Source organism: Choloepus didactylus, chromosome 15, assembly GCF_015220235.1.
Source record: "Choloepus didactylus isolate mChoDid1 chromosome 15, mChoDid1.pri, whole genome shotgun sequence".
NCBI lineage: Eukaryota > Metazoa > Chordata > Mammalia > Pilosa > Megalonychidae > Choloepus > Choloepus didactylus.
The window spans coordinates 22,969,885-22,983,107 of NC_051321.1; the positions used below are offsets into that span (position 1 = coordinate 22,969,885).

The 13,223-nt window shown below is 32.9% G+C and overlaps 1 protein-coding gene across 1 annotated transcript in view; it reads right to left on the reverse strand.

The window, feature by feature from the left end:
* Positions 1–818: 818 nt before the first annotated feature.
* Positions 819–13,223, reverse strand: part of SMC3 (structural maintenance of chromosomes 3) — a 34,840-nt gene continuing 22,435 nt past the window's right edge. Inside the window, exons 19-29 of the mRNA XM_037804921.1 lie at positions 12,005–12,157; positions 6,938–7,089; positions 6,058–6,216; positions 5,322–5,429; positions 4,713–4,821; positions 3,868–4,115; positions 3,550–3,762; positions 3,027–3,218; positions 2,687–2,864; positions 1,894–2,000; positions 819–1,230 (exon numbers count right to left, since the gene is read on the reverse strand). Coding sequence (XP_037660849.1) covers positions 1,159–1,230; positions 1,894–2,000; positions 2,687–2,864; positions 3,027–3,218; positions 3,550–3,762; positions 3,868–4,115; positions 4,713–4,821; positions 5,322–5,429; positions 6,058–6,216; positions 6,938–7,089; positions 12,005–12,157 — 1,691 coding nt within the window. The 3' untranslated portion in view covers positions 819–1,158. The remainder of the gene's footprint in view (positions 1,231–1,893; positions 2,001–2,686; positions 2,865–3,026; positions 3,219–3,549; positions 3,763–3,867; positions 4,116–4,712; positions 4,822–5,321; positions 5,430–6,057; positions 6,217–6,937; positions 7,090–12,004; positions 12,158–13,223) is intronic.

The window sequence follows — 13,223 nt, forward strand, 5'->3', positions numbered from 1 at the left end:
GAGTAAAAGTGGAAGGGGAAATGTGGAGTGATAGCTAAAAGGTACAGGATTTCTTTTCAGGGTAATAAAAATGTTCTAAAATGAGACTGTGGAGATGTTTGCATAATTCTGGAAAAATACTAAAAACCATTGAATTGCACACTTGAAACCACTGAATTTTATGGTGTGTGAATCATATCCCAATAAAGCTGCTAAAAAAAATAAAAAAAAATAAAACAGGGAAATAAAACAAAGACCTCATCTGGGGGAAAAAAAAAAAAAACCTAAGATTTTGGTTAAAAAGTTTTCTAAAACTATTCATATATACAGAAGAACAAGGAAACTTCATGGTTCAATTTTCTGGCTCTAGGAATTTCAGTTACACTTCCTAAATACACAAATTCGATTAAATACATTGCTATCCTAACTTGAAAATAATTTTTGAAGGATTGTTATATTGAGTTAAATCACTAAATCAGTGAAATCAACTGTTAAATATTGAGTTAAATCACCCCCTCACTGATCATCAGAATCCAATGGGGAACTTCAGAAATACCAATGACTGGGTCCCCACACTTTAGAGATTTTGATTCAACTGATCTAGGAAAAGACCCCACAAATGTTACATTTTTTAAGCTCCCCAGGGGATTCAAATGTGCAGCCAGGATTGAGAACCCACTGATGTAATAAACAGAATATGAAACTATAATTTATTTTTCAATCTTCCTTACGTGAAGACAGACATTTGCTTAAGCAAAATGAGAGGTAGACATTAAGAAAAATTTGTTTCTAATCAGTACAACTATAAATGAAAAGCCACATAAAACACTATGTTAGTCATAAAACCAATTATTTAATTGAAGCTATAAAAAAAGAGGCAGTATAATTGATAAAATAATTAGGAAAGAATATTCAGCATGTTTCAAGATTTAAAATAGGAGGAGGACACTTTACAGAAAGTTGCGTGGGAAATAAAACTGTGAAACCATAAGTAGAAATGTAACATTACAGAGTATCTTATAAAATACTGAGACAGAAATATAAAAGGAGTATTTTTGCTCTATGTCTGAAAACTATTAATAATGACCAAATATTAAGGATTAAATTTACAGTTCCTGGGTATGAGACTCATATTACTATACACATCTTCCAAACCAGCAGGCAATATTTATTTTCCAATTAACCATGAGTGGTATCGTCTTCTACAAAGTCTTTGGCCATCTCTGCTGTGATCACATCAATATGACTAACCTGGAGGAACAATGAGTGTTAAAAAAAAAATCTGTTTAATCTTAAATTAAAGAAAGAAAAATATCAGTGTTTGCATTGTATAGGGTAATATGTAAAATATACACCCTATCTTCTATATCAAATCAAATCAAATCATTCTGAAGCACTGACTGACAAAATCTTTATTTACAATGTTTGTTCAATGCAACTGTAGGGAAATGCCTGGGTTTAAAAAGTATTCTGCATTTTAATGCTCGATGGCATTTAGTTAGATAAGTACTTATGTTCAAATATCAGAACCTCCTCTTTTGTTCAATTTTATATACTTCAAATCTGGCTCAAATTACTTTCATCAAAGAATCTTAAGCCTAAGAGATCAGGAGGGCTGTTTGGTGCAGCCAAACAGAAATTAATGTATTTAATTACTAAAGACTGCATTAAAGAAGAAAGGAGGTAGAATGAAAGGATGAAAATAAATAAAATCAATGCAATGAATGCCACAAAAAGATTGCTAAACGTCATAGGCATTTGAGGGAAAAAGTTTTTCTTTCCATAGATATTGTCATCAGACAAGCAATGACTTTCCAAGTTTTCTTTCAAGACTTAAATGACATAAAACCAGAATTCAACAAATATAATAGATTAAACACAATAAAGAACTAAATTTCATTAAAAAAAAATTACCTTATTTCTGAACTTTACACCATAGAATTTGTCAGCTGATTCAAGCAGTTCAGGCCTAAAAGTAGTTGTAATAAATTGAGCATGTACAGCAAGTTCCATAATCATATCTGTAAAAAGAAATAGTAATTTAATAAACCCCTTTTCTCAACAGACCTGAAAATATAAAAAGCAAGTTTCTTTACTCTTAACTAAAATTCAAAGCTGTCAAAACAGCCTGACTCATTTTACATGTGCAAAAATCAGCAAATTAATTTCTTAATTTAAAGATAAAATTTTTAACCCCAATATCTTAAAGTCACAGAATATAATGTTATAATTTAATATAAAGAAGCAACTTCTACCACAGCTTTAGAAATAATGCTAGAGCAAAATAAATTTTTCTCATACAAAAAACAAAACCAACCTTCCCTCTCTTCCTCATTCTCCCAAAGATCTTCTGAACTTTTTGAAGAATGGAATTAGACTCTTTCAACACAGAATCAACATTGTTTATGACAAGGGGTATTCATACAGTGAGAAAAACAAGTTTTAAAACAAAGGACTTGTATAAAGATTTAATTGGAGTAGGATTTTCAAGTGATTCAAACAATTATAGCTATTTCTCACACAACTAAACTTTGCAAAGTAGTTTAATACTGGATTTTTTAAAAACCTGTTAAAAGAGAAATGATTTTATTTACTGAATACATAACCCACCTAGTCCTCCAATATATAGCAACAAGAAGCCACTATACAAGAAGTAAATAAACTATCACCTTTAAGCAAGTTCTCACTTTCAACACCAAAACTATACCTGACACAGCCTTTCTATGCTGAGCATCCAGAGCCTGGTCAATCTCATCAAACAAATAGAAAGGAGCCGGGTCACATTTCTGAATTGCAAAAATCAGAGCAAGAGCTACCAAGGATTTCTGTCCACCTGAGAGCTGTTGCATTTCTCTCATTTCACCTTGTTTTCCTGTAAATGACACCTAAGAAAACATTTAATGAGTTAATATCCTAAAAGGGTAGAATCCCTTTCACTTCTTAAAATTAATCTTCATATAATGCTCAATGCAGATTTGCAAAATATTCTACAAATTCTACTCTTTAACAGTAATGCTCTGGGGAAATTGAATGTAAGGATATTTTACCCTAATTCCAACTCCAGTGAACTGGTCAACTGATGGGACACTGCTCTGTGACCCAGAACCCCTCTCACTTTCACCACTCCCTTCTCCTTCATCCTGAGACTGACTGCCCTCCACGTCTCCTTTCTTCATCACCAAAGTAGCTTTGCCACCAGGTACCAACTTCTGAAATACTTCACTGAAGTTCTTGGATACCTAAAATAGAAAAAAGACGGGTGTCAATTCAAACATAAATTTTGTTTAGGGTGAATTATACATATTACTGCTTAAGACACAGATGAATCTTTAAAAGAAATCAGAAGTAGTATTTAGTCTTAAATAAAGAATAAAGATAACAACAAATTAGATCCCTTTAATACCTGTGTAAAACATCCAAGATATTATATGTTGGCAAACTATATGCTGAATTTCTTCATTATTAGGTACACTTGTGAGTGGGAAGAATGCTTTAAAATCTGTACAAACTGAATAATAGCTGAAGCTTTCACCTGGTGTCTATGTGTTTTAATTACAGATAAGAACATACCTGTTTGAAAGTTAACTGAATAGCCTCATATTTTCGGAGTTCAAGTACATTCATCAGTTCCATGATTGATTTGTACCCCCTATCCAATTCTTCTTGTCGCTTTATTAACTTTTCTTTCTGCTCAGAGAAATTTACAAACTGATCTAAAGCTTTTTTGTTAACATGGCTGTACTTCTTCAATTCTGTGTTGCACTGCTCAAGTTTTCGAAACAACTAGAAAGAGAAAAAATTTTATCGATAAGCTCAATTCTAATGAAGTTTTGAGATAAAGAGGGAAATTTGCAACAAGTCTTCAAATTTAAAAACCAACAGATTTACCTGTTTGAGGCTCAGTGTCTGGTATTTTTCAAATGCTTCCTGAGGAAGTGATCCAAGTTCTCGAATTTTCTTCATACACTCTTCTTTCTTCTTCAGTAGCATGCCTTGTCGATTTGTCATCTTTTCCAGTTCTTTAGTATCATGATTTATAGCATCCATATGTTCTTTTTCCATATTTTTCCAGCGCTCCATACTCTTCTGAAGCTCCTTAATTCCAGCCTCTGTTTTATCTATGGAATTGTCCAGATCTAAGAAGGGAAAAAAAAAAAAAATTAGGCCACTATAGCTATCTTAAAGCCAGACTGCTATCTGAGCAAAGATTTAATTTTAGTAACAAAATCTATCAAAATAAATAAATATTTATTTTTTTTCAGTTTGTTAAAATTTTACTGTGAAAATTCATAAATCACTTTTATTAGGACAATATTAGGAGGGGTGTAGGTGAAAGAATATACTCAAGTATATAGTTTTATTTAATGTTTCTTATGTTTATTGAAAAAACTAAAAAAAAATATTTTCCTCTCAGCAACTAGGTGGTATGAGACTTGATTGATTCAGCTAATACACATTTTGGTCAAAATTTAGAGTAGACTAAATGAATAATTTATGCTCTCTAAGAAAATTGTCACAAACATTCCCATAGAACAAAGGTTACTATTTATAATCAACCCACCAAACTCCATTCATCACAAATTATTTATGATGCAAAACACAAAAAATCATTAGCACATGTATTACCTATTTGGATATTCCATTATGTAGTAAACAATTTTATTAAATGGATAACATAAATTTAACTAAATACCCCTACCCCCCCCCCAAATTTGTACTAAATAAAAATTCACCTTCTGATCGTGCCATAGTATCTTTTACTCTTTTATTGATGGCTTCAAGTTCTGATGTTGTGGCAGTAAGAACAGTACCCCCCTCTGTTTCTCTCAGCTCATTAAGTTCCTACAAGACAAAAAGAACTTAAAAGTATTAAATCACAAAACAGGAATTTCGTTAGTTTCAAAAGGTTAAGCTGCCAACCATTTCTAAAGATGTTAGGTTTGAATAGAGTAAAGAAAACCAAGAAATACACTTCATATAATTGCAAATACTTCAAGTATACATTAAAGAAAAAAAAAAGTAATGCATCTACTACTAAGAAAATATTAATAACAAATATTATTGTTTGTTAATCAATATTTAACACCTAAAATTTACCAGGATAGTAATCATACAAAACATATTACTATGCTTATTTTACACAGGAGAAAATGAGCTTAGAACTATTAAATAACCTGTTCAAGGTTGCACACTAGGTGGCAGTCCTAGAACTTCAACCAGGGACAGTGGTCAGTCTGCTAGTCTTTTTGTCACCAAAGGCTACATGCTCCATCAAAGCTTCTCATATAACCACTTTCAGTAGGTTATGGTAATCAAGAAATCCTCAAGAAAGAACAACATACCTGTTCTACTTGGTCCAAACGTTTTCTCAAGTTCTCATTGAGGTATGTCTCTACTCGAGTAATAATACCTTCTAATTTAATTCTTTCATTCAGCAACTGTCTGTTTTCCTAGAATTAAGAAGGAAATCAGTTGTCCACATAACCATGCATATCTTCTCACAGAAACTCTGTCCTATTACTGGCATTCAAATGAGTTGAAATGGGGTTTTATACTCTCCTAAAAAATTCTACATATTCTTCATTTTCTCTTATGTATTAACTCTCTTATCTATTCAAAACGCTTTCTGAGTTTTTATACCTGGTTGTTTTTATAAGGTATGCTACCAAAAGTATTTTTCTTTTCTTGCTTTTCATTTTTTGGACTCAATGTTGGATATTTACATCTTTGCATTAAAAATTAAAATGCCATTGAAATCTTTAACCAAGACAATATCATTAAATATGTAAAGGTGGTCAGATCAATAAATATGACAAAGCTAACAAGCTCAGGCTTACTATTGAAAAATGTGTATTAAATAAGATGGAAGAAAAAGATTTCTTGTATAATCCTAACATATCCAGAACGGTTTAGAAAAACTTATTAAAAACTTAATTACTCTTATGGACATTGGAAGTCCAAGTCGCATTTTAATATTTTCTCAATATTCTGTTCTTTCACATTCTTTTATTTAGCAAGAAAATCACTTTTCACAATAGCCAATATCAATGAAAGTTTTTTTCTGTCTATTTTACTTGCCTGCTGAAGTTGACGAATTTCATCATTCAGTGCATCTACTCTCTTCTGATCTTCCAGACTAAGCTGAGAAAGCAAGTCAGTTCCCAGTTCTGCTTTCAATGATTCTCTGGTGGATTCCATGGCATGCAAACTTGCCTCCAAACTTTGTAAGCTACGTTGCTATATGACAGATAATACATTAATTTAAAAAGTTATTGGTCACTGCATTATTTACAGTAGTGAAAAACTGGAAGCAATCTATATTTGAGATTAAAGTGGGCTAAATAATCATAACTCAGTTAAATATTATGTACTCCCTAAATGTGATAATTAGGACTATGCAAAAGAAAAATGTTTATGATGCAGCTCTATGGGGATGGGTTGTGGAACATATCATATGCTATGATTAAGGAATATAAAAACCTTCACACATATTCATAAGAACCAAAAGAAAAAGCTGCTGTACGTGTTAGGCTGGTAAAACTGTTGGCAATTCTTTTTTTTCTACTTTGTTGTTTTAGTACTATTTATGTATTTAATATCCATTATCACTTGTAGAAGAGGTAACAAGAGTTTGCTTTCTACCATTTTAATACAATCTGGACAAAATGCAATCAAATATTCAAATAACTTCATAAAATCACTGTCAGAAAATACTGTAGTATGCCATAGCTCAAGATGCCTATTTGGCCACTAATGTTTGTAAGTTTCAATGTGGCCTACGACAGAAGACTTTGAGAGCCCATCAAGTGTAAATGTGATTTAGATGTAGATAGACCCAAAAGTAAGGGTCTAAACAAAATTAAACATATGAAACTCAATGGTAACCCAAGTAACATATTATCTATCTCTAATTCTATACGATTAAAACAAATCTATAACAAAAGGCATACTTACGAACCTTAGGCATAAAGGTTTTCTCTGACTGCTGCCTCTTCTCTTTCAGCATTTTCATTTCTGATAATATGCTGTCTCGGGATGCTTTAAATTTCCTTTGCTGGGTCTCTATCTGTTGCATTTGGTTCATCAACTGGTCAATTTCATTATTAATCCATATACAAGGCTAAGGAAAATTCTGTCCCAGTTGTAAATACATCATATGCTATGAATTTTCTTCAGTTCTTGAAAGTACAACATTGATTAGCCCTTCCTATATACTTTTTTCACTTCAATATAAAGTTATTTCCCCAAATCGATGGACCATAACATGCTGAATTAAATAAACAGTAAACAAGTTCAATGATAAAAGCTTAAAACACTGCACCCCACCATTTTACTCCCAAAATAACATAAATACTATTTTACCATTAGCTGTATCAAAAAACAAAAACAAAAACAAAAAACAAAAAAAAAAAGAAAGAAAATTCTTGGGAAATCCTAAAAGCTAAATAAAATCTAACAATTATTATATATATTTCATATCTTTTCATTCAACAAATATTTATTGCATAATCTATTATGTTTAAGGCACCATCTCAGGGAGTTACTTATGAGAGGGCCTTGCCCAATGTGGAAAAATAATTCAATCCAGCTGGCTTATGGCAAGGCAATTGATATAGGAATGTCAATATCCTCCTTTTTCTTAATGTTTAGCCATATGTTTTTGGTGCTTACATTTTGCCAAATTTGAGCAGTTCTCAAAGTGTGCAGGTGAAAACTAAGATGCATATCTACCTTTTTTTCTGGCTGACGCTTGCATCGCTGGCACAGCTTCAAACTTATAGTAAATTTTAAAAAGGCAGTTTCACTTAAGAATATCCCTGATGAAGCAGTGAAACTTTATTTGAAAGAACGACTGAGAGACCAATGTGGTTGCTCAAACTTGGATGTTTGGGCAGCAATTTCCTTGAAAATAAACAAAGCAAGCCCATCACTTCAAGGAAAATTTAAAATAGTTATCAATGATAAATTCAAGCAAAAATTAGAAATGTAGAAAATACGTTATCCACAACCATGAACTTGACAGCTTCCCAATACTTCAAGTCTCTTCTCATAAGATTGGTTGTGGTATTAGTGGCTATGATTTTTTAATCTTATGTAATAAAGCTGGTAAACATTATCACTAATGTGAACACTGAAAAATATAAAATAAATGGTTAATAATGTAGAATGTAGGGGACCTAGTGATGGGTAGCAATTAGTGAAGGGGGAACGATAACCTAATAAGAACAGATAAGTTATCATGCGTAAATTTAACGTTCTGGGAATGCTCAGGAATGACTATGCTTTGTTAATTTCTGGTGGGTATGGTAGGAACAAGTTCACAGAAATGCAGTTATCTTAGGTTATCTGTTTTTCTTATTCCTTTGCTGGGCTGTTATATTTTTGGGGGGTAGAGTAGGAACATGTTGGAATTAATGTAGTTATTTTAGGTTATCTGTTTTTTTCTTACTCCTTTGTTTTGGTTTGTTTGAAATGCTTTTTTATTGTATTGTTTTTTTTAGGTTTTTTGATATAGTTAATAAAAAAAAAAATGAAAAAAATATGCAGGGCCCCCCTGAGGAGCTGGGGGAAAATGCAGAGGTGTTGGGCTTCCTCACCTGGAGGGATGCTGATGTTCTCACAAACACTGAGGACTGGCAGTTTGATGTGCTGAACCCTCTATCCTGGGATTTGCCCTTAAGAAGCCTGTTACTGCGAAGGAGAAGCTAGGCCTACTTATAATTGTGCCTGAGAGTCTCCCCCTGAATGCCTCTTTGTTGCTCAGATGTGGCCCTCTCCCTCTAGCTAAGGCAACTTGGCAGGTGAAATCACTGCCCTCCCCCCTAAGTGGGATCTGACACCCAGGGATGTAAATCTCCCTGGCTACATGGAATATGACTCCCGGGGAGGAATCCGGCATCGTGGGATGGAGAGCATCTTCTTGACCAAAAGGGGGATGTGAAATGAAATGAAATAAAGTTTCAGTGGCTGAGATTCCAAATGGAGCTGACAGGTCACTCTGGTGGACATTCTTACATACAATATAGATAACTCTTTTTAGGTTTTAATGAATTGCAATAGCTAGTAGTAAATACTTGCAACTATCAAACTACAACCCAGTAGCCTTGAATCTTGAAGATGATTGTATAACAATGTAGCTTACAAGGGGTGACAATGTGGTTGTGAAAGCCTTGTGGATCACACTCCCCTTTATCCAGTGTATGGATGGATGTATAGAAAAACAGGGTCAAAAAAAACTAAAGGAAAAATAGGGCGGGGGGGCGATTTGGGTGTTGTTACTCTTATTTTTTTATTCTTACGTTCACTTTTTCTGGTACAAGGAAAATGTTAAAAAAAAAATAGATCGGGGTGATGAATGAACAACTATATGATGGTAATGTGATCAACTGACTGTATATTTTGAATGATTCTATGGTATGTGAAAAAATCTTAATAAAAAAAAACAAAACAAAACTGGTAAACATTTGGAAAAGCTGCATAGCTCCATGAACCAATATTTTCCAAAGGACCAAAGCAAAATGGATTTTGTAACAGATCCATTCAAAGTGTAAGACAGAACAATGGATTTTAACAAAACAGGTATGAAAAGCTCATGGATATGATTTCAGAGTTTATATTAAAACCAACCTTTAAGAAACTATCATTCATTAAGTACTGGTGTAATATCAAAGAGGAAGATTCGCAATGATATGGAAAGGCTGTTTGTATGGGGCCAGCTTTCCTCCATATACTTCAACCAAAAATATGACAAAAGATAGAAATAGGTGAGAATTAGCTGTCTTCTCTTGAGTCAAACACTAGAAATTTGCAAAAACATAAAAAGCGGTTCTTCTTACCATGTTTTTTTGTTTTAGAAAATAATTGATTTTCATTAAGAAATGTTATGCCTGTCAACATGCAATGGCTTATTGCTATTATTTTTAATGAATTATTAAGTATTTTTAAATTTCTCAGTTTTAATATAGAATATGGTAAATATTAATAGCTATAATCCACTTAAAGAAAAGCTCTTTGTGTCCACAGTACAAAGTCAGAGACCAACGAGTTGAAAACCACTGGTCTAATTGTTACATAATCTAAATTTACATTCTATATACCTAACATTAAATCTGTGTCAAAGCTGTATCAAGCACTAATTGTGAGGAAAAGAGTGGGTTATCATATAGATCAGTCAGACAAGTTCATAATTGTTAAAACTAGATGAGAGATACATGGGGTTCATTATATTATTCTCTCTATATTTATGTTTGCACTTTCCATAATGAAAGTTTAAATAAAACTGCATTTAGAATACTAACTTTTAAAAAATATATAATGGAATTAGAGTATTAATTTTTCTTACTGTAATCTAAGACAAGTTTCCTCTTAGTTGGGAGGACAGATATTGAAGTCTACATTTATTTTGCAAAGGATATATAAAAATCAATTGCCATCTATCATCACAATATTTCACAAAAAGATGTTTTAATACCCCAAAAGAAGAAAGAGTATAATCCCCAACAAAGGATAGGCATTAAAGTAAGTATATCTACCTTTAAAAAAAAAAATACATTGTTCTTATTTTTCACATTTATCCATAGATTATTGGTTTCAGAGTGACATTCAAACATTTAAAGAGTTTTACATGTGATATCTGAATAGATGGTTCTGTTTTATCAAAATACCTTTTACTCTTAAAAAAGTCAAGCCCAAAAGAGTCACTCTCAGAAATTCCCTTTAAAATTGCCTCCTGCCTTTCTCAGGAATAGTCTTATGCGTTGTATCACAGCTTGCCTACAATTCAGACAGTTTGCTTCTACTTAAAATATTATACCTCATCTTCTAAGGACAAAATGCATTTACTTACGAGAACAGTTATTTTAACTGTTGTAATAATGAAACAAAGCATCACAGAGGGAAATTAACAAGCACCAAAGAAAGTGCTCTACACAAAATTTGGGAATAATTTTTAAAGTCTCCTCTGAGATGATCAAATATTACTACAGAGGATAAAACTACATTATGTTTCTGTCATTCTTCTCCAATCCCACCTTCTTCCCCTCCATTCACACTCAGATGACCTCACTTTCGTAAGGTTAGACAAGAGCTCCAACTTTCTTCCACCTAACATACTATCTTTCACATCCATATTTTCTTCCTTCTTGTTACAACAGAACCTCTTTTCCTGCCTTAAGCCTTACACTATTCCCCCAGGATTTTAGGCCTTCTTACCTTCTCAGGGAGCTTACGCTTTCTATTAACTCTCTTTCACCTCTCTCTGGTGGCAGGTTCCCATTAGTGTTTAAACATACTCAAGCCTCCCCAATTGTTGAAAGCAAAATAAAGCAAATAAACAAAAAACTTTGCCCTACCCCACAAAGCTCCCTCAACTACCACTATTCCATGTTCCTGCCACTGAAAAGCAAACTTCTTTAAAAAATGTTAAAAAAAAAAAAAAAAAAAAACCCACACAAAAATTTATCTGTATTCTCTACCCCCATTTTCTCATCTCTCCACTCATTTTTCTACCTCTGCAACCTAGTTACTATTCCTATTGCTCCATTAATACTAAATCTGTACCAAATGACCTCAAGATAGTGAAATTTAATTGACATTTAAAAATGTTTGTATGTCTGACTTCTACGCAGTATGTGGCATTACCGACCCCCCACCCCCCACCCCCCTTCTTCCTTGAAATACTATCCTGGTTTTCCTTCTACAAATTCTGACCAATCTTTCTTGGTTTCCTCTTTCATGGCCTGATAACCTTAAATTCTGGGTTCTCAGGTTCTTTTCTCTAAAAAGAAGACTCACAGGTATTAGTAATTTAATAGAACAGCAAAGGATCAATATTAAAAAAGTTTCCAGGTTTTCCCTTTGGTCTTCAGAAGTTAAATAAAAAGTATATCTTGTACTTAAAGTGACACACCTGAAAATTTTCCCTCACTAGATATGAGAAAACACACTTAACATGCAAAAGACTACATAAGCAAGTAAAATGCAGTTCTGCCCAGTATCTAACTTTAAGTACAAGAAAAAAAGATATTTTCAATATTTCTGCGCAGGTTTTCATTGAGCTTTGCTTCAAGCTCACCTAGTTCTTCCTCTGCTTTTCTAACATCTTTCTGTAATTCAAGTCTAGACTTCCTTGTGTCATAATAACCACCAGTTAGAGCACCCCGATGACTAACTTGGTCACCTATAAACAAAACATAAAAAAGGTACTTAATTCTGTATAACATCTTCTTTATTCATGACAAATTAACTTATCAAACATTTAACTAAATATAAGGCTATGACTAATGAAAATTAAAAAGAAAAGTTAAGAAGTTCAACAGAACAAATTTTGCTTTCCAATGTTAAAATTTGCAGCCTTCAAAAAATGTAGCCATCTAGGTGAGCCTGAAAATGTGCCAGAAAGCAAGCAAATGCTAAAGATTAATGGAGATATGTCAATAGGAAACAGGATCCAGCTTGGAGGAATTTCCACTGGTCTTACTAGGAAAACTCAAGCATCAAAAATAATAATGACAGACAAATCATTGAATAAAATAAAATCCCCCAGTCAGTGATACTTAAAAAAAAAAAAAAAAAAAGTGAAGGAGCCTCTTTTTTACAGAAGAGGGACAATTAATAAATGTAGAAGCAACGATAGAATTAAAAGAAAACTCACCATTTTGAAATTCCCAGGCATGAGTCAAGCAAAGGATGCTAAAACCACTGATAAGAAAGTACTTAGGGAACCTGATATTCACATGGTCATAAAGGATAATTCTATATATTACTTATTACTTACAGAGGGAAAAGGCATCATCACAACTGAGAGATCTATCTGCCAATGATCAAACTCAGCACCACTAATAAAATATCCGTGCCAAGAATGTCTAACCCAAATCTAATCACCTGGAAACAGCAGGACAAATCCAGAAAATGGGACACTTCACAAGAAACACATTATCATGGGGAGTAAAAAAGGAACAGGGGAACTGTGCTAAATTATAAGAATCTAAAGAGAACAATGCATGCATCCTTGATTGGATCCTGGATAGAAAATATTGGAGGACAACTGAGGAAATTTGAATACAGATACTTTTTAGATAATATTGTCAAGTTAATGTTAAACTTTGAGGCGTAACACAGTTATATAGGAGAATGTCTGTAGTTATATAGGAAAATGTCCTTATTTTTAGGACATGCATGCTTAAATTTTAGAGGCAGGGTCATGATGTTTGCAACTTATTCTCAGATGGTTCAACAAAAAATTG